Source organism: Myxocyprinus asiaticus, chromosome 33 (genome assembly GCF_019703515.2).
Source record: "Myxocyprinus asiaticus isolate MX2 ecotype Aquarium Trade chromosome 33, UBuf_Myxa_2, whole genome shotgun sequence".
Classification (NCBI taxonomy): domain Eukaryota; kingdom Metazoa; phylum Chordata; class Actinopteri; order Cypriniformes; family Catostomidae; genus Myxocyprinus; species Myxocyprinus asiaticus.
The window spans coordinates 4,698,724-4,720,126 of NC_059376.1; the positions used below are offsets into that span (position 1 = coordinate 4,698,724).

Sequence of the window (21,403 nt, forward strand, 5' to 3'; positions counted from 1 at the left end):
GAGATTCGAGGGTGTATCTGATGCAATTTAAGATTTTGAATCGATTATATTGGACCCCCTCTAGATTGTATAGACTTGGATTTAAAGACACACCCACCTGCTGGCGATGCGAATCAAAAGATGGGGACACAACCCATGTTTTTTGGGGATGTGTTAAAATACAGGAATTTTGGTTAAAGATTCAGGGATTTATGTGTGATGTGTTGGACACAAGGTTTTCATTTTGCCCCAGACTCTGCATTTTGGGTGATGGGGAAGTCATACATTTTGGGGATAGCCACTTGAGAGGTTGGGTCCTGGCCAGAGTTATGGTGGCCAGGTGACTAATACTCAGGGGGTGGAAGACGGCTGGGGCTCCCTCGTTTCGGGAGTGGTGCGGGGAGATGAGCGAGGTTGCGGCATTTGAAGAGGCAATTTTCAGAAGGTTAGGAAAGTGGGATTTGTATAAAAGGAAGTGGGGTGGATATTTGGATTTTTTGGAGGGTTCTCGGGGAGGGGCAGTGGAGAGGGATTTTTGATTTTTAATTTTTAGTTTGATGTGTATGTGCACTCTTGCTTTTTGAAAGTATTTTTTGTTTTCAAATTTTTTGCTATAATTGTAAGAGACTACCGTAATGCGTGTTTGTGTCGGGGGGGGGGTGTTCGGGTGGAAGGGTTTAATTTATATATCTGATTCCGTATTTTATGTTGCGTCTATTGGTTTTTTATGAATGGAATCAATAAAAATGTTAATAACAAAAAAAGAGCAGGCTAATCAGTGTTACACATATTGTCATTTATTGTTAAACAATAAAGAGCAATCTGAAGACTGTAATATAATGTCTGATATTGTTAAGTTCTCTTTTATTTCCACATGCTACACGCACGTGCTACAGCTGGAGGTTTGAACATATTTTTAAGATGATTCAAGTACCCTTAAAATGTTGTTTTATTTCTGTCTTCACGGCCTTACGTTGAATTTAGGGAGTTGGTAAGCTCTTAAAACCGCTGAGCTATTTTCTTGCATGTGTTTTGTGGTTCAACAGGTGCAACAGTTCCTCATAAAAGACAAAAAACAATGTAACCTCCTTGATTTCCCCTTTTTATGGTTGAGTTCTCATGCCTGTCTTCCACAGATGTTATCAGTTATATTTTGCATATAGATACTTATTCAGACATCTCTTCACAAAGACAAATGACAATATTACAGTTCACTTTAAAAAAAACAAAACAGTCAGTGTGAAAAGTAAAAGAAGTAAAATTCACACATGATTTGTCTGGCTTGTTGGCTCAGTATGATTTTTTTTTTTTTAGATAATTTGTATTTATTTTTTAAAAGATTTAGTTTTAAGATAATGACCAGTGAAATATGATCTTTGTACTTCGAAGGTAAAAATACAATTGTAAGCAGAACATTTTTTTTTTTTTTTTTTTTTTTTTTTGCTTGGAAATGAATTCAGTTCAATACAATAGAACCAGAGTAAAGTACAAATTCAAAAAAATAACATTCAAGTACAGTAATGAAGTAAAATTTTTTCAAGTACTTAACACCCCAGTGAAAAACATCTTGTTAAAGTATAGAAGTCCAGATACTATGGATGGAGATGGAACATGTTTAGCATCAATGTGAACTAACCTAAAATTAACCTAAAAACATAACCTATTTACTAACTAGATTAAGTCTAGTAAACATCAGAGACCAGGCAATTTAAGAATGAGCTTATCTATACTAGTTTAGATATGACACTCAGTCAATACTTTTATTGAGAACATTCATGTGTGTTTTCTACGTTGTGTCTTTTTGTCTATCACTGAGACTGCTGGAGGTTAACAGAAATGGATTTATATTTAGTATCTTTATTTCTTACTATTTTCTGAATATTTACATTGCTCATTTAATCACATCCAAAACTATAAAACTGGGACTACAAAAAAAATCTTAGAAGAAGCTCTCTGTGACATTCTTATTGTAGGCTCTTACATTGTCAGAGACAAGAGCGACGCGCAGGTCATTCCAGAAGAGAGGCTGCACTCGTGGATTCCTTGGCCAGGACAGAACTGATTTCTTGCAGAGTCGTTTCCTCATCTGAAGGTATTTGAATTTTGGAAAGAGAGCATCCAGCAGAACTAGAACTGCAACATCAACCTTTTCATCTAGAAGCCTCTGCTGAACCAGGAGGAAGGCTTGTCTGACCACTCCACTGGCTTGAGAATAGCCACTTGGGCTGGTCAGTACAAACACTGTCTTTCTGCTGTTGTAAACTGCCTTATGGAGATTCTCTATGCACGATACTCCTGGCAACCAGTCACGTTCCTCTAGACAAAGCCGGAAGCGCCATCTCCCCCTTCTCTCCAAACTCACAATCATCTCCTTGTAGATCCAGTCTCTGACTGCCATGTTACTTGTTTCAAAGACAACAAATGCATCGTAGTGGCTGTCCGCCATGTTAGCGTTAGCTGGAGTGTGTCCCTTGTGTCCAGTCCATAGAATCTGGATACAGTACCAAAGATCCCAGCCATAGAGATGTTTCAGGAGGGGAATGCTGGTTAATGCCAATGTTAACAATGAGGTACAGAAAAAAGCAACGCTCCCAAATATTTCTTGGCAGGAGCGAAGATCTACCGATAGGACATTCACTCCAGCCAGTGACTCTGGATAAGCACAGTGAACATGTGTGGTGAGATGTGGGACATCCAAATCAGTTTCTCTGAGAAATTTGGCAAAGCCTGAGGTAACACAACTACAAGTAAAGGGATTGGCATGCAGCACAAGTTTGCAGGAGGACTTATTTTTATGCTGCTCGGCAGGACAGATAGTTTTGCCTTTGTGGAAAGACAAGGGAAGAGCATTCACATCAAGGATCTTCAACTGGTTGTGGTTAATCATTAGGTTTTTAAGGAATTTTGCCTGACTAAGAAAAGCCTTGGGGATTGTAACTAGTCGATTGTGACTTAAGTCCAGACTTCTGAGATTAAGGTCAAAATGGATATTGGGTAAGAAAGAAAGCATGTTTTCACTAAGATTTAGGTAGCAGAGCTGTTTGAGAACAGAGATGTTGCCCCAGGGGAAGGAACTCAGCATGTTGGAGTCTAGCCTAAGCACTTGGAGGCTTGGAGGCAAGTTGATAACTACCTCTGGGGAAATTGACTTTAGCTGGTTTGCAGAAATGTCCAGGTGTGTAAGGTTAGTAAGACCCTGAAAGAAATGTATATACTGATCACGCCTGGAGTCCCACATTATGTCCAAACGATTGCCAGAGAAAACAAGATACTTCAGAGAGGTACTAGTAAGAATATTAGAGATTCGAAGACCAATGTGATTGTTTGCAAGACTCAGTATTTCCAGAGATGACAAGTGAGACAAGAATGTGAAGCGATGTCCCATACCCTTCATTACAAAGTGGAATTCATTGTTGCTGAGGTCAAGGGCTTTAAGGGTGCCGCTTATCTCCTTGAAGGCTTTGTCAGAGTACAGGTCAATGCGGTTGTGTGCCATATTTAGGTAAGCTAGTTTGCTTAGATAGAAGAACTGATGGCCATTTAAAGTTTGACTTATGTAGTTGTAGGACAAATCTATGCATACAGCTTCTTCCATGCCTCTGAAAGTACTTGCATTCAACCATGGGATGTTGTTTTGAGACAGATCAAAAAACAGGTTCATAGAGCAGATCTGTTTTTTTAAATGCCACATTGAATAATAAAAAGGACAGTAAGATATTTCAGAGCCATACACAGTGTTCGACCACAGCTCTGAGGTTGGAGCAGGGACTTTTTGAATTTGCAGGTTGAGCTGTCTGTGGTATGTTGGTATAGCTTCAGAAGTGCAGGTTGAATAGCATGGACTGAAAGCAAGCATGTTTTGGGAAAGGCCCACCCACCTTAATGTTCTCAGCTGTGTGAATGCACTGATGTTAATTGAGCAGATAAAGTTTGTGTGTAACTCCAGGGACTCAAGTCTTGGCAGTTTGACCAGAGGCGCGATGCTGTGGTTTGACAGTACTTTGAAGAATAATCCACTCAGATAAAGCTCTTTTAGAGCTGTCATCTTCTCTATTGAGGGTGACAGGACCAATTCGGAGAAGGTGTTTAGGGGCTCGTAGTTATAAAGAAGGTTAAGGGATACAACATTCTTGAGCTCCTCATAAAAGGTGCCATTCTGGATGGTGTAGGCTAACAAATTGTCAGACAGATCAAGTTCTCTGAGATTGTGTAGTTGTGCAAAGAGGTATTGGGGGAGAGTACGAAGCGAGTTGCCTCGCAGACTTAGACTTATAAGAGAGTTTCTCTGATTCAAAAATGCATCCTGATGCAGATCCAGAGATTGATTGTTCGGGCATGGGAAACAGGGCTCTGAAGCATGGTCACACCTTTGGCAGTTCCAGCCCAGGTTAAGGTGGCGCAAGCGTGTAAGATTCACAAAGGACTCTTTCCTGATACTTCTGATCTTGTTCTCCCCCAGGTCCAGACTTTCCAGTGAGGGTGGAAGATGTTGTGGAACAGTGCTCACATTGTTGTAACTAAGGCTAAGGTTCAAGAGCTCAGGAAGATCTTGAAAGACACATGGGTCAATGAAGTAAGATTGATAACACGGGTTGGCATAGAAACAATTCTTGCTCAGCAATAGTTCTTTTAGTTGCTGTGTACCCAGAGGTTTTTCGATATGAAAAATATTGTTCAATTCTAGTCCCAAAACCACAAGCTGCTTTGGTAGAGGAGGAATGGTCTTTAGGCTGTTTCCTGCTAACTGGAGGGAGGTTAGGTTCTTAAGGCCGACAAATGCATCTCGATCAATCTTCAGGTCGCATGAAGACCATCTCTGCTCTTTAAGACGATCTGGCACACAGTTCCACATTAAACTCAGATGCTTGAGATTGGGAATGCCAGAAAATGCTTCACCTTTAACCTGCCGTATATGGTTTTTATTTAAGTTGAGTGATATAACAGAGAGGGATTTGAATTTAGGGATTTTAGTGAGACGTCTGTGCTGGCAGTCCACATTTGTATGTCCATCATTGGTATTGTGATTTTCACATGGATAGAATTCAGGACATAACGTTTCAAAAAGATTAAACTGATTCAGTATAAGGATCAGGTAAACCACATGTCCACACATGGCCTAGAGACATGAAAACAAGGACATTAGAACAAGCTTTACATGTATATTTGAGTAGTGTAAAGTAATGTGCATAGACTGGACTGACAGTCAATTGTTTGACCGTAATATAGATAGCAGAATACATGAACAAGATTTCATAAAAGGGACTACACATTACAAGCATATAATCTGCAATAAACTATTTCAAATAGTACAAGGAAAAAATATAAATTAAAGAACATACTAAAACATAATGGAAATATTTTTTAATTTAGCAAAAACTGAAAAATTGTGGGGGTCTTCCACATATTGACTAAGCCATTGTCTAAACGATTTGCTATTGTTAATACAAACTGACTAAAAACAGAGAAAATAACTTACCAAAGATCTGTAATCCAAATCTTACAACTTCAAAATACTGTGTATCTTTTAGAAACAAAGAAACAAACAAAAAAAAGCTAAGTAACACATTTATTGTAATAGTGTGCAGCTTTTCATGGAAGTGAAAGCAAAGTCTGCAGTAACTAAAAGCAAATCACACACATCTAACAGTCAGGGAGCAGATGTTCAGAAGTGATGGGGCATGTGATGGGACACAGAGAAGTAATGCTTACTCATGCTTTATGAATATAGATCATTAATGAGGAAAAAGAGAGAATGAGACATTGATGCAGATAAAGGGCTAAATGAAGCCGTCAATAGGACTTTTCACACTTTGCTAATCTTTGGGTTAAGCAACATTTCACACTTGTAAGTTTGAAAGAGGTAATGTATGAACAATGTTAAATATGGAAAACTATAACCCAGTATTACTTTAGGGTTAAGAGTGATCCTGGGTTAACAATTTAAAGTGTAAAAAGCACAAACAAGTAACTTAATCAATGAAAATGAATGGATTTGGTGAGAAATATAACAAAAGTATTTTTTCAATGAAAATCTTGATGTCCCTTGCTTGTTCATGAGTGCTATGAGAGAAGCGTGTTCACAGTGACTCAACTTGCAATATTTTCATAGCCACTGTGAAGAGCATCTCTCATAAACATGCAATGGCCATCAATATTTCCACTGAAAATTACCTAAATTTTGGGTTGTTTCTCATCAAAATCGAATATTGTTTACAATAATTAAAAAAATATTTTCCTGTGAAACGCAAGTTAATTTGGAGCGAGAGATACAGGGGATGTGACCAGGAACTTTGATGTGACTTTATTGCATCAGAGATATATCACTTTTCTCACAGCAAATTGGTTCATGTGGAGCGGGACGTGGTTGTGTGTCTCTCACTGGGGAGAGAGGAAGCGGTAAGGACCATCACCTGGTGATTAATGATGCGTAACACCAGTTTCTCGTTACAGTGATGATGGAGATGGGCTTGAAAAGGCCGCCGAGAACGCGAGTGAGGCTAAAAAGCCACGTCTGTATCTGAAAGCCTGTTTAGTGTTAGGTGAAGCTGAAAAGCCTGCTCTTTGTTTATGAAGCTGAAAAGCCTGCTCTTTGTTTATGAAGCTGAAAAGCCTATACTTTGTCTATGAAGCTGAATGCTTGAATAAAAGCTGATTTACCTGGACTGCCAACCCGCTTCCTTCCTGTTAGAACCTTTATACACTGTTGCTGAAACCCGGGACATCGAAGGAAGAAGACTGATCGCCATGGACACCTCACCGCTGGGCGAAGTCATCCGCGCCCTGGCTAGCATCCAGGAGACCCATCACCAAGCCCTGCTCGCCCAGAAGCGTCGTTTCCAGGAGCTCCTCCGGGCCCAGTCCGAGGATCGGCAGGCTATACGGAGCTGGTTAGCTCCAGGCGGATCCTCCACTGCGACACTGGAGGCAGCAATGAAGCCGCACCTCCTCCTGACGAAGATGGGCCCTCAGGATGACTCAGAGGCATTCCTGGGCCTCTTTGAGCACTCAGTCACCGCCTCCAGCTGGCCTCAAGCCCAGTGGGCCCTCCACTTGCTGCCGCTGCTTTCTGGGGAGGCCCAACTCATGGCGTAACAACTGCCATCTGCGGACCGCTTGGACTATGCGAAACTGAAGACCGCTGTCCTGCAACGGGTGGGCCACACCCCCGATAAACATCGCCAATGGTTCCGCTCCATTACGCTGAGTGAAGTCGGCAGCCCGTTTGCATTTGCCCAGCAGCTCCGGGATGCCTGCCGAAAATGGGTGCTAGCATAATAGAGCTGATGGTGCTGGAGCAGCTGACCATTCGTCTGCCCAAAAGACTGCGGAATATGTCCAGTGCCATCGCACCACGTCGGTGGATGACGCCATCCAGCTGGCCGAAGCCCACATGACAGCCTACCCCGAAGCCGGCGAGCAGTCCAAGTCTCTCTCTCTCTCTCCCTCTCTCTTCTACTCCCCCTTCTGCCCCTCCCTCTCCTCCATCTCGACCTGTTCCCGCCCCCCGGAAACTTAATTTTCGGCGGTTAATTCCCGCCTCACCCATTTTGGGAACAAATTGGCCGGGGTTTAAAAGATTATTGAAAGCATTGTGTGCGGATGGGTCCTGCAAACCAAAAACACAGTGTGTGATGTGTGATGCGTTGGCTGGGGAGGCGAGCCAGGGACGTCCACATCTGCTCAGAGTCAGAATGACGCAGGAGGGAATCCTCTGGTATTCCCCCCCTCAGGGAATTCCCGGAGGGGGACTTCCCTCTAGAGCAGTAGCGTGACGAAACCCTTAGGCACGCCTTTGACCAAGTGAGAGTAATAGATGGCCAGCAGCTCCAGCTGGACGTCACCCTCACATACCCATACTTTTCAATTATTAGGGCCTGTTGTATCGAGTGACGCAGGACACTCAAACCCATGAAAATACAACTCAGCTATTAGTCCCGAGGACCCGTGGGGAAACACTTTTCCAGGCGGCTCACCACAATCCTATGGCGGGTCACTTAGGACCAGAGAACACTACACTGTTTAATGGCCCGCTTTTATTGGCCGGGCATTCGCGGGGATGTAAGTAGATGGTGTGCGGCATGCCATGAATGTCAGTCACTAACCACTACCGTTAGTCGTGGCCCCCTTCGAAAGAATTGGAATGGACCTCGTTGGGCCATTAGAACGGTCAGCACATGGATACCATTTTGTATTAGTCTTGGTGGATTATGCAACACGATATCCAGAAGCAGTGCCTTTAGGCAACATCTCAGCATGTGGGGTTGTGGAGGCACTCTTCAAAATTATCTCCCAGGTGGGGATTCCGAAAGAAATCCTCACTGACCAAGGCACAATGTTTGTCACGAACACAACGCAAACTTTATGAATTGCTGGGGATTCAATTGTTTCGCACCAGCGTTTATCACCCGCAAACTGACGGGCTGGTGGAATGATTTAATCGAACCCTTAAAAACATGATTCATAAATTCGTACACGAGGACGCTAGAAATTGGGACAAATGGCTGGACCCCCTATTATTTGCAGTCAGGGAAGTCCCGTAAGCCTCTACAGGGTTTTCCCCCTTCGAGCTCCTGTATGGACGCCGACCCCGCGGGGTGCTTGACATCATACGGGAAGCGTGGGAGGAAGGACCTTCCCAGAGCAAAAATGAAATTCAATATGTCTTTGATCTTTGAGCAAAGCTACACACACTGGGTCAGTTGTCACAACAGAACTTGCTCCAAGCTCAAGAGACACAAAGCCGGCTGTATAATTGGGGTGTCCAGCTACGGGAATTTGCACCGGGAGACAAAGTACTTGTATTACTACCCACATCGAGCTCCAAATTACTCGCCAAGTGGCAAAGACCCTTTGAGTTTACACGGCGAGTCAGGGATCTCAATTATGAAGTTAAACGAACGGATAGAGGCAGGGCACGTCAAATTTACCACCTCAACCTCCTTAAACTATGGAGAGAGGCGGTCCCCACGTCCATGGCGACGGTAGTTCCGGAGAGTGCGGAGCTCATGCCAGAGGTAAAGCTCAAAGCCGATCCATTCACCCTTGTGGAGACCACCTCTCACTGTCCCAGCTCAAGGAGGTGGCCAGGTTGCAAAAAGAGTTTGCAGACATGTTCTCTCCTCTTCCTGGTCGGACTAACCTCATACAACACCATATCGAGACCCCACCTGGAGTGGTAGTGCGTAGTCGGCCATACCGCATACCCGAACACAAGAAAAAGGTGATTCGGGACAAATTAGAGGCAATGCTCGAGATGGGGGTAATAGAAGAATCGCACAGCAATTAGGCGAACCTGGTTGTTTTTGTACCTAAGAGTGACGGGTCAGCCGCTTCTGTGTTGATTACCGGAAATTCAACGTGGTGTCTAAATTTGACGCATACCCAATGCCCCGAATTGACGAACTGCTCGATCGGTTGGGTGCGGCTCAATTTTATTCAACACTGGATTTAACTAAGGGATATTGGCAGATCCCCTTAACTCCATTATCCCGAAAAAAAAATGGCCTTTTCCACACCGTTCGGATTACACAAATTCATCACTCTTCCGTTCGGTTTGTTCGGGGCTCCCGCCACGTTCCAGTGCCTCATGGATAAGACCCTCTGGCCACACGCTGCCTACTTAGATGATATTATTATATACAGTAATGATTGGCAGAGGCATATGCAGCATCTGAGAGCCGTCCTGAGGTCGCCGAGGCGGGCGGGGCTCACGGCAAACCCGACTTCCACCCGCAATTGGGCGGGTGGAAGTACAGTATCTGGGCTTCCACTTGGGTCATGGGCAGGTACGTCCCCAGATTGATAAGACCGCAGCGATAGCGGCCTGCCCACGTCCCAAGTCCAAAAAGGAGGTGAGACGTTCATGGGGCTGGCTGGCTATTACAGAATGTTTGTTCCAAATTTTTCTGATGTCACCAGCCCCTTGACTGATCTCACTAAAAAGGGGGCACCAGATCCGGTCCAGTGGATGGAGGCGTGCCAACAGGCTTTCACGAGAGTGAATTCTGCACTCTGTGGCGGACTGCTTTTACAGGCTCCTAACTTCTCTCTCCCCTTTATTTTACAGACGGATGCATTAGAGACGTTGCCCAGGCCTGAGTCGGGCGGTGGGGGTACGTGGAGCGGGACGTGGTTGTGTGTCTCTCACTGGGGAGAGAGGAAGCGGTAAGGACCATCACCTGGTGATTAATGATGCGTAACACCTGTTCCTCGTTAAAAAGAAAAGGCCTCTGAGAACGCGAGTGAGGCAGAGTTGCGTGAAGCAAAGCCACATCTGTATATGAAAGCCTGTTTAGTGTTGCATGAAGCTGAAAAGCCTGCTCTTTGTTTATGAAGCTGAAAAGCCTGCTCTTTGTTTATGAAGCTGAAAAGCATATACTTTGTCTGTGAAGCTGAACGCTTGAATAAAAGCTGATTTACCTGGACTGCCAACCCACTTCCCGCTTCCTTCCTGTTAGAACCTTTACAGTAATAAAACTGCCCCAGAGCAGGCTAGCATGTTACAATGGTGCTGTACACCAGTAAAAAAAAAAAAACAATAAAACAATCCACCTAATTTGAAAGCAAAAAACAGTTTCCTGTAACTAAACTCAAACTCATAGGTAGCAACTTAAATCTGCTGTGTGAAACCTTGCTCTGGAAATTGCATTAACCCAGCCAATTTTACCACTTTGTGAAAACTCTTGCCATTTTTTTGCTGTGATGATTTTATGTGCATTAGACAGTCCATGCTGTCAGATGCTGAGATTAGATGCAAATAATCGCCAAGGCACCAATTAAAATAAAATATCAAACTGAACTTTGAAGGGTAAAAATGTATAGTTTGTAATTCAAGATGCATTTCCATGTAACTGTTTCCTCCGTTTTAAATATGATCATTAAATTATCTCTAGTTTTTCAGTAATATTTTTAAATGCAACATTCTCTTTGAACACTGCATTGCTCAAGGAACAAAAGTGAAAACTTGGCATGGCCTGTCACACATAGCAGCAAAACACAATTTTACCAACAAACTATTAATCACTTTTCAACTTTTAAATTAATTCCCCAATCAGTATTTTTATTTACTGATGTATGTTTTCCCTTGCTACTTCTGAAAGGAGTCACTTTTAAAACTGTAGGTTATTTTCCCCCTGCACATATTAAGACCCTAACCTCTAACACTTGTGCTGATATTTTCTCTAGCGGTAACTCTAATCCTATGGAATTAACTCTTTGCTAAACTTGCTAAAATTGTTACTAACCAATCCTATATTAAGCGTAATTTATAAAAAGTATCCAAATAAATTTAAAAAAAAAACAAAATAAAAACATTTTGCCTGGTCACTTGTAAAAGTGACCTTGTGTGTACCTTGTGTAATAGTGCCACAAACAAACATTTAAAAAAAATAATATTTAAATAAATTTTGAGAAGAGCATGCTATGGATTAAACTTTGCATCAGTCCTCATTCCCAAATGAAAATGTATAACGTCAGCAAGGACACCTAGATTAAAGCTGAAAACTTAATGTTAATTCATTTATGTATTCATTCAGGTCATAAAAGAGGCGATAGTAAACAAAGAGTTCATAGCATCTTAGTGAGTGTGTTATGGGATGTAATGAGTAGTTGTGTTTACTTACACTGATTTGATCAGGTGTGTAATCACTATCTAATGAGTTTTCAATCACATTAATGTGTAATTTTAAAAAATTTATATAAACAAAAATGGCACTATTTCAGCCCACATAAGAACAGTATTAATTCAGTTTATGAGAATATTTTGCCCCAAACTGCACGGTTCACGGCTTCGTGAAGGGTCAATTGAGCTGTCTTCTTACAGAAGCAGCTTCCTGTTTTACATCTGCTCTGCCTTAATATGTTACATTGATTTGGTTAAATAGGCTCAGATTAATCCTCATTTTTAAACATGTCTGCTTCAACTGTGGTTTAATCCAGTTTCATTTTAGATACACATTTCTGAAGTCACTCAACACTTTTTATTGAAAAGAATACAGTACATATCCCAGACAGTAACCATATTATAAACATCCCAAGACTTTTAGAAAATCAGAGTAGCTAGACCGTTTATCAAAGAAATAAAGAGAGTGAACTTTAAACAGAATGAACAGCATGGCACAAAAAATAATTCGTTGATTACTGAAAAATAAAATATAAAGATGCTGTAGGGTTTTCTGAGAGCAGTATTAAATTCATTTTAAAGCTGGCATTAAATGTAAAATGTACTGAGAGAATTAATATTGTACTGCACCCTAAAATTTCCATCTCACAGGTCAGACTCCAGCAAACATCTTCAAGTGCTTTTGGTTCCAGTATAATTTATTTAAATAGGTCAATTCGATTTGCATAGATTAAAATAAAAATTACCATGGCAATGCTTGATATGACAATGTTTCTGTTCATCTTGGAATGAAGTGATTAGAGTTGGATATGGTGTACATGTCGAGGAAGTGACATCACAGTGAGAGGTGTTGAATGATCCATAAAGTAGCATTCATGAAGCCATCCGACTCTGCGTCAACTTTGGATAAAGAGTGATTATTGCCTGGGTACAATAACAATCTGTGGACACACATGGATGCGCAAATAAACCAATTATCTAGTGTGGTAAAATGTTTGAAATCAGAAAAGCAGTCTGTAAAGTGCCAGACAGAGGTTATACTTACCTCACTGGTACCTGCAAAGCCTTCAGGGCTCTGTAGTATTCAATGCCCTGCTTATTGGGCACACGCTTATCATCTTCACCCAACATCATAAGTACTGGAGTCTTTACCTGAAGAACATTTCACAACCATGTACACTTAAAAAGTTTAGACACACTTGACTTAGGTTTCTCATGATTTATGTTTCTCCTTAAAACCTTTTGTTCTAAAAGCTTATGCTTAAATATCTGAAATTAGTTTTAGAACAAATATTAATTTTGTATACATTTCTTTATAAAAATGATAGTTCCAGTCCTGGATGCTGATTTGTCAATAGCTGTGCTTTACTCACAATACATTTTCACTGAGCTACTATTTGTATAGCTGCGCAGCACCAATAGCTGATTGTTATTTTTGCTGCATAGCAATGATCTATTATGGTCAGAGCCCTCCTAGTAGGAGAGTCTACAAGGTTAGCATAAAATAGCATAACGTGGTGGTACACCCATTTCTTTTTTTTTAATGGATGTCTATGGAGGAGATTCTTCAGTATGCTGAATATACTGCTTTTGTGAGGAAACAGCTCATCACTTAATGAATTGATCGTCTGTCTCGGTATAGAAGATCTCTGGTTATGGTTTACATGTCAGAGATTGCAACTCAATCAGCTCCCTAGAGAAAAGTAGTCAGGGAACTGACCAGGGAGTCAGCCATTCTAGGGCTGTACCAATTGCAAAATCATTTCTATGCACTGAAACGTTTACTCTATTAAAAATCTCAGAATGCACTGTAAAAAACAGGGAACATCATTGCCTTACCAGAATTGAATAGGTGCGCCCCATCTTTCCTGCTATGAAGTGATGCAAGGGATAACTTATCATTATTACTCTTTTCAGTAATTCAATTATAGTTCATACTCTGTTGTTACTTGGGTTACAAATACGATTTTAATTTGATAAAATTATTGCGCTCCCTTTGATTTTGAAGATGAGCATGGTCAAGCTGAGTGTGCGCAGTACAGGCACAGATGCACGAGTGTTTTAAGTGTTCTCTTCTATGTCCTCACTCTCAAGTGGCGCAGAGAAGCCCTTGAATAATTGTTATTATTTCAATGACACATCAGAACAAACCAATTATTTAACATTGATTAAACTTCCCAGCGCTACAGAGAACATTCGTGGAGAGTGTGCTTGGCTCGCGAGTCTCTGTGCATGCTCAAACTCGGTGCGGCCGCTCTCACTGCACAACGAGAGATCTACTCAGTTGTATGATGCAGGGTATCGGGACATTTGAACAAGAACAAGTACATGAGCAAAGTATCTTTACTCTAATACCAATTTAACTGATACCAATCCATTAACAAATACATTATTCTTTTTGCGTGGCCAGTGGACGAAGCTGGTGGAGACAGTGAAGAGAACGCACTAGTGGAGACTGAAATATACTTCTGCTTTCGGAAGCGGACGAATCTTCTAAGCTCCCGCTCTCAGGCAGTAGAGCTCAGGATGAGGCGGATGCTGAGTTGGCAGCCGTGCTTGCCCGGGCAGCCGTGAACATCGGGCTTGAGTGGAACCCTCCGCCCTGCCCTGAACGTTCGCAGCTGGATGATTGGTTTCTGGGCTTGGAGCACGACTCACGGCCGTACCCCACCCCAGTGCCCTTCTGCCCAGAAGTGCACGAGGAGCTCATGAAGTCGTGGAAGGCACCTTTCTCTGCCCGTACACGCTTCGCCGGCTCGTCCACCCTAACTACACTTGACAGCGGAGTGGCTAAGGGATATGTTGAGCTTCCCCATGTAGAGCGCGCCATTGCAGTGCATTTATGCCCGCAGGGCGCAGCCACATGGAGGAACCGACCAAGGCTCCCTTCCAAGGCGTGTAAGTTTTCTTCGTCACTCATGGCAAATGCTTACAACGCCGTGGGTCAGGCCGCCTCCGCCCTGCACGCCATGGCCATCCTGCAGGTCCACCAGGCCAAGGCGCTCAAAGATCTGCACGAGGGTAGGGCCGTCCCAGGGCTTATGCAGGAACTGCGTACCGTGACCGACCTCGCTCTATGGGCGATGAAAGTCATGGGCCGGACGATATCCACCTTGGTGGTCCAAGAGCGGTACCTGTGGCTCAACCTTGTGGAGATGCATGATGCCGAGAAGGTCCGCTTTCTCGATGCGCCCATATCTCAAGGGGGGCTCTTTGGCGACACAGTGGAGGATTTTGCCCATCATTTCTAGACGGTGAAGAAGCAGACGGAGGCCATCAAACATATCCAGCCGTGGCACGACTCAGCCGGCATTCGCATTCTCAATTATCTCGATGACTGGCTGATCGTAACTCACTCGCGAGATCTATTGTGCACGCACAGGGACCCTGTGCTTCGGCACCTCGACCGACTGGGGCTTCAGGTCAACTGGGAAAAGAGCAAGCTATCCCCGGTGCAGAGCATCTCTTTTCTTGGTATGAAGTTGGACTCGGTCACCCTGATGGCCTGCCTGAGAACCTTCAGGCTGAAGGTAGCGGTCCCGGTGAAACAATTTCAGAGGCACCTGGGGCATATGGCATCCTCGGCGGCGGTACTCCCCCTCGGGTATGAGATATGAGACCGCTCCAGCTCTGGCTACAGACTCGAGTCCCAAGGTGGGCATGGCGCCACAGCACCCAGCGTATGACAATCATGCCACAGTGCCATCAAACTTTCAGTCCTTGGTCAGACCTGCCATTTCTACGGGCAGGGGTTCCCTTAGAGCAGGTCTTGAGGCACGTCGTGGTTACAACAGATGCCTCGAATTTGGGCTGGGGCGCTGTGTGCAATGGGCAGGCAGTATTGGGGCTCTGGATAGGGCTCCGCCTGCAATGGCACATCAACTGCCAAGAGTTGCTGGCAGTATCATTGGCCCTGCGGAGGCTTCGGCCACTGATTCAGAGCAAGCACGTGTTGGTCCAGATGGACAACACAGCAACTGTGATGTACATAAACCACCAGGGTGGGGTACGCTCACGTTGCATGTCACAACTCGCCCACCGCCTCCTCTTTTGGAGTCAGCAGACGTTGAAGTCTCTGTGAGCCACTCACCTCCCGGGTGTCCTCAACCATGCAGTGGATGCGCTCTCATGGCAGGTAATGCTCCGCGGAGAGTGGAGACTCCACCCCCGTGTAGTCTAGCTAATTTGGGAGAGATTCAGGGAGGCACAGGTTGACCTATTCGCCTCTGGAGAGTCCTCTCACTGCTCCCTTTGGTACTCCCTGCCCGAGGCTCCCCTCGGCACGGATGCCTTAGCGCACAGCTGGCCTCGCGGGCTGCGCAAATACGCGTTTCCCCCAGTGAGCCTCATTGAACAGACGTTGTGCAAAGTCAGGGAGGACAGGCAACAAGTCCTGATGGTTGCGCCATACTGGCCCAACCGGACTTGGTTTTCAGACCTGATGCTCCTGGCAGTAGCCCCTCCCTGGCGCATTCCCCTGAGGCAGGACCTTCTCACTCAGGGGCAGGGCACGCTCCGGCATCCGCGGCCAGACCTCTGGAATCTCCACGTCTGGCTCCTGGACGGGATGCGGAGGACCTAGCAGGCCTTCCGCCAGCAGTGGTAGACACGATCACTCAGGCCAGAGCCCCCTCCACACGGCGGCTGTACACTCTGAAGTGGCGTCTCTTCACGAATTGGTGTTCTTCCCGCGGGGAAGATCCACGGAGATGTGCAGTCGGGTCTGTGTTGTCCTTTCTACAGGAGGGACTGGAGAGACGGCTGTCTGATTTCTACCCTGAAGGTGTACATGGCTGCTATTGCAGCATATCACCATACACTGGATGGGAGACCATCTCGACAGCACGACCTGATCACCAGGTTCCTCAAAGGCGCGAGGAGATTGAATCACCCTAGACTGTGCCTGATTCCCTCTTGGGATCTCTCTGTGGTCCTACCTGCCTTACAGAGAGCCCCCTTTGAGCCCCTGGAGCAGGCCAAGCTCAGCACTTTGTTGCTGAAGACGGCCCTCCTGGTGGCACTCACTTCTATCAAGAGGGTGGGGGACCTGCATGCACTCTCTGTCTGGAGTTCGGGCCGGCACACTCTCATGTGATCTTGAGACCCCGGCCACGTGCCCAAAGTTCCCACCACTCCCTTCCGGGATCAGGTGGTGAACCTGCAAGTGCTCCCTTCAGAGGAGGAAGACCCGGCCTTGTTGTTGCTGTGTCCAGTTCACACCCTGCGCATCTATCTGGACCGCACGCAGAGCTTTAGACGCTGGGAGCAGCTCTTTGTCTGCTTTGGAGGGCCATTTCTCTGACTTACCAATCACAAGAACTGCCGTACCCTTTGGGAGTCTGGGCACACTCCACCAGAGGTGTTGTGTCCTCCTGGGCATTTGTGTGGGGTGCCTCTCTAGCAGACATATGCAGAGCAGTGGGTTGGGCTACACCCAATACCTTTGCGAGGTTCTACAACCTGCGCATAGAACCGGTTTCGACACGAGTGTTATGGGGTAACAACATGTAGGATGGGCAGCCGGCCGGGTGTATCGCTTGCATTTGCGCCTTTTCCCATTTAAGGTGATAATGTGCGCTATCTTGTCCACAACAGTTCACCGCAACTGGTGAACAATGGATGCCTCTTTAATTCCTTATGCACTATTCGGTGGCAAACTCTGCGGAGGAGTAACGCTGCCAGGCCCAGTACTCGTGGTATGCCCCTTTTCAGGTGAGCCCGCGTACTTGGGCTCAGCGCTCCATATGTGGTGATTCCCCCCTCGGTAATCCCATATGATGCGTTTCCACTGTTTGGTTTCCCCTCAGGTGAACCCTGTGTTTCCCCTAGTCAGAGCTCTGCTCTGCCACTGTTGCTGTGTACCCTCTCCGTAGATAGGGTCCTCCCCAGTGGCATCATTCCATATGTGAACTTCCCCATTAGTAAGTCCATGTGAGGTATTCTCCACATATTAACCTCCACATATTAAGTCTCCGTAGTGCTCTCCCTCCTGGAGAGGGAAGAGCACTTCCCCAGCGCTATTTTAGCAGGTGCTTGGCAGGAAAATGCTTAATTCAAAAATCAGGAAAGGCCACCGCTTGTAGCTTCCTCGGGTAAATGTCTCCTCCCACCCTTATCGGGACCAGGGAGACACCTTACCTAACTTGCTGGAAGGTCACGACGTGGTTGAGTGCTCGCTGCGAGGCACGCAGCAGCCTGCCCGTGTCCGCTCCTCTGTACCTCGTAACACAGTTCAACGCCTGTGGCATTTCGTATAGGAACCCCTAGTGTCACAACATCGACACAACATCGAGTGAGTGACAGACAGGGAACGTCTTGGTTACTGATGTAACCTCTGTTCCCTGATGGAGGGAACGAGACGTTGTGTCCCTCCTGCAGCAGCACTGAACCGACCGCTGACATGGCCGGGACTCTCTCTCGGCTCCTCAGCACAACTCTGAATGAGTGTTGCACGCCATCTCCTTTTATACCCATATGTCCGGGGCGGAGAGTGGCATGCAAATTCCACTCGTCAATTTCCATTTGCTTTTTCTGAATAAAGCAAAGGTGATTGGGTCTCTCAAAAGCGAACCCCTAGTGTCACTACATCGACACAACATCTCGTTCCCTCCATCAGGGAACAGAGGTTATCAGTAACCAAGACGTTTGCTAATATGAAATCTGTGGAGTGGTTAAAAAATGAGTTTTAATGACTTCAACTATATATATATATATATATATATATATATATATATATATATATATATATATATATATATACACACACACAGTGGCTCCAAAAAGTATTTGGATGCTTAATGTTGCATCTCATTAGCTGATTTTTCCAATGATTTTCAGGTGTTAGCTTCATTAACATAATCACCGGCCATGCAGAGGGATACAGAGAGCGCATTAGCATCTCTCAAAAAAAAATAAAATAATTTTTGATCAAATCTAGACAGGCCCCATTTCTAGCAGCCATCACTTCAACACATTATCCTTGAGTAATCATGCTAAATTGCTAATTTGATACTAGAAAATCACTTGCCATTATATCAAACACTGCTGAAAGCTATTTGGTCTTTGTTTTTGAGTTGCCACAGTATGCAATAGACAGACATGTCTGAAGGTCAATATTAGGTCAAAAATGGCAAAAAAAGAAACAGCTTTCTCTAGAAACTCATCAGTCAATCATTGTTTTGAGGAATGAAGGCTATACAATGCTTGAAATTGCCAAAAAACATACACATTTCATACAAAGGTGTACACTACAGTCTTCAAAGACAAAGAACAACTGGCTCTAACAAGGACAGAAAGAGATGTGGAAGGCCCATATGTACAACTAAACAAAAGGATAAGTACAGCAGAATCTCTAGTATGAGAAATAGATGCCTCACATGTCCTCAGCTGATAGCTTCATTGAATTTTACCTGCTCAACAGTAAAGAGAAGACTCAGGGGTGCAGGCCTTATGGGAAGAACTGCAAAGAAAAAGCCACTTTTGAAACAGAAAAACAAAAATAAAAGGTTAGAGTGGGCAAAGAAACAGACATTGGACAACAGATCATTGGAAAAGAGTGTTATGGATCGACAAGACAGCCACATCTATGGAAAGTGCTACAGGAGGCGTGGGGTGAAATGTCACCTGAGTATCTGGACAAACTGACAGCTAGAATGCCAAAGATCTGCAAAGCTGTCATTGCTGCACATGGAGGATTTTTTGATGAGAACTCTTTAAAAAAGTTTTAAGAAGTTCTGAATTTTATTTTCAAACTGTAATAGTAATTTTTCACATTATTAATGTGAAAGCATGAAGAGTGGCAGCATCATGTTGTGGGGGTGCTTTGCTGCAGGAGGGACTGGGTCAGTTCACAAAATAGATGGCATCATGAGGAAGGAAATTATGTAGATATATTGAAGCAACATCTCAAGACATCAGCCAGGAAGTTAAAGCTCAGTCACAAATGGGTCTTCCAAATGGACAATGACCCCAAGCATACCTCCAAATTTGTGGCAAAATGGCTTAAGGACAACAAAGTCAAGGTATTGGAGTGGCCATCACAAAGCCCTAACCTCAATTTCGATAGATAATTTGTGGGCAGAACTGAAAAAGCATGTGCGAGCAAGGAGGCCTACAAACCTGACTCAGTTACACCAATTCTGTCTGGAGGAACGGGCCAAAATTCCTGCAACTAATTGTGAGAAGCTTGTGGAAGGCTACCCAAAATGTTTGACCCAAGTTAAACAATTTAAAGCCAATGCTACCAAATACTAACAAAGTGTATGTAAACTTCTGACCCACTGGGAATGTGATGAAAGAAATAAAAGCTGAAATAAATCATTCTCTCTACTATTATTCTGACATTTCACATTCTTTTTTTTTCTTTGTTTGTTTTGTTATTAACAGTTTTTTATTGATTCCATGCAGCAAATCAAATAGACATAACAGAAAATACAAAATCAAACCACATGAAATCATAAATTTTCCCCCCGAACATTAACCCCCCCCCCCCCCCCACCCGACACAAACAAGCACTCCAGTGGTCAAAAGCCAACTAACAAAGACACAAAAATAGACATTAAAACAGCAGAAAATATTAAGAGATATAAAAAAATAAATAAAAAATAAAAAAAAAAATACACCCCATAGTCTCTCTTCAATGCCCCTCCCAGAGAACCTTCCAAAAAGGCTAGATAGCTGCCCCATTTCTTGATGTATATATCCAGGTTGCCTAGCCTTCTATATACCATCTCCTCAAACGCCGCCACCCTGCCCAACTCGACACACCACTCACGAAATGAGGGCGCATCAGACGACCTACATCTCCTGAGGATTATCCGCCTGCCAATCATCACGCCAGTCAGGACCCAGCTCTTCATATAGCCATCACCCATATTCAGGACTGTCCCATCACCCAAAATACACAGTCTGGGGCAAAATGAAAATCGAGTGTCCACTACGTCACACATGAAGCTCTGAACCCTCAACCAAAATTCCTGGATCTTAACACATCCCCAAAAAAACATGGGTTGTGTCCCTGTCTTCTGATTGGCATCGCCAGCAGGTGGGTGTGCCTTTAAGACCAAGTCTATACAATCTAGAGGGGGTCCACTAGCATCATTGCAAAATCTTAAATTGCATCAGATGCACCCTTGCATCTCTAGATGCAGATTTGACGTTTTTTAGAATCCTATACCACACTCCCTCCTCCAATACCATGTTTAAATCTTTCTCCCATAGTCTCTTGAGAGAAGTTAAAGCTCCATCCCCCAGACTTTGAATTATCAAGAAGTAATACACTGATGTCTCGTAACCTTTTCCAAAAGCAGTAATCACCACTTACAGAGTATCTGCCGCTTTAGGGGGGTGTATGCTACTCCCAAAAACAGTACATAGCAGGTGGTGCAGCTGTAAATACCTAAAGAGCTGAGATCTTGGAATCCTAAAATGTTGAACCATATTTTCAAAAGATCTCAACACTCCACTTCCATAGGTCACAGTGCTTTTTAACCTCCCTCACAATCCACTCTGACCAGCAGAAAGGGGACTTATTAATACGTAATTTTGGGTTCCGCCATATGCTTGAGGCAACATTTAAATAAATATCCAAATTAAACACTCTGGACACTTTTGTCCATACCGCGTCCAAATGCGAGATAACGGGGAGTGACTTAACTTCTCCGGTTAGTTTAATAGAAAGGCTTTGCAATGGCAAAATAGGGGCAAGAACTTTGTTCGATACAAAACCAGGGAGGGGCTCTCTCAGGTGTCTGAGACCGAATGCATAATAATAAAACAAAATCTTGGGTAGGCCTAGCCCACCTT

At 44.1% G+C, this 21,403-nt stretch overlaps 2 protein-coding genes across 4 annotated transcripts in view; both read right to left on the bottom strand.

The window, feature by feature from the left end:
* Nucleotides 1-719: 719 nt before the first annotated feature.
* tlr9 (toll-like receptor 9) lies at nucleotides 720-5,601 on the bottom strand. Its single transcript, XM_051670141.1, has 2 exons — nucleotides 5,456-5,601; nucleotides 720-5,095 (listed from the first exon to the last, which is right to left on the bottom strand). The coding sequence occupies exon 2, from the start codon at nucleotides 5,090-5,092 to the stop codon at nucleotides 1,919-1,921; it is 3,174 nt and encodes a 1,057-aa protein (XP_051526101.1). The 5' UTR covers nucleotides 5,093-5,095; nucleotides 5,456-5,601; the 3' UTR covers nucleotides 720-1,918.
* A 6,289-nt stretch (nucleotides 5,602-11,890) lies between these two features.
* apeh (acylaminoacyl-peptide hydrolase) overlaps nucleotides 11,891-21,403 on the bottom strand; it is a 148,222-nt gene continuing 138,709 nt past the window's right edge. For 2 of the 3 annotated variants that reach the window (XM_051670153.1, XM_051670152.1), the window contains exons 23-25: nucleotides 19,009-19,075; nucleotides 12,645-12,751; nucleotides 11,891-12,540 (exon numbers count right to left, since the gene is read on the bottom strand). In XM_051670153.1, the coding sequence (XP_051526113.1) occupies nucleotides 12,435-12,540; nucleotides 12,645-12,751; nucleotides 19,009-19,075 (280 nt within the window). In that variant the 3' untranslated portion in view covers nucleotides 11,891-12,434. The remainder of the gene's footprint in view (nucleotides 12,541-12,644; nucleotides 12,752-19,008; nucleotides 19,076-21,403) is intronic. The other variant, XM_051670154.1, reaches the window with a different exon arrangement.

Coding starts and splice junctions, on each gene's coding strand:
- tlr9 (XM_051670141.1), bottom strand. CDS start 5,092: ATGTGTGGACATGTGGTTTACCTGATCCTTATACTGAATCAGTTTAAT.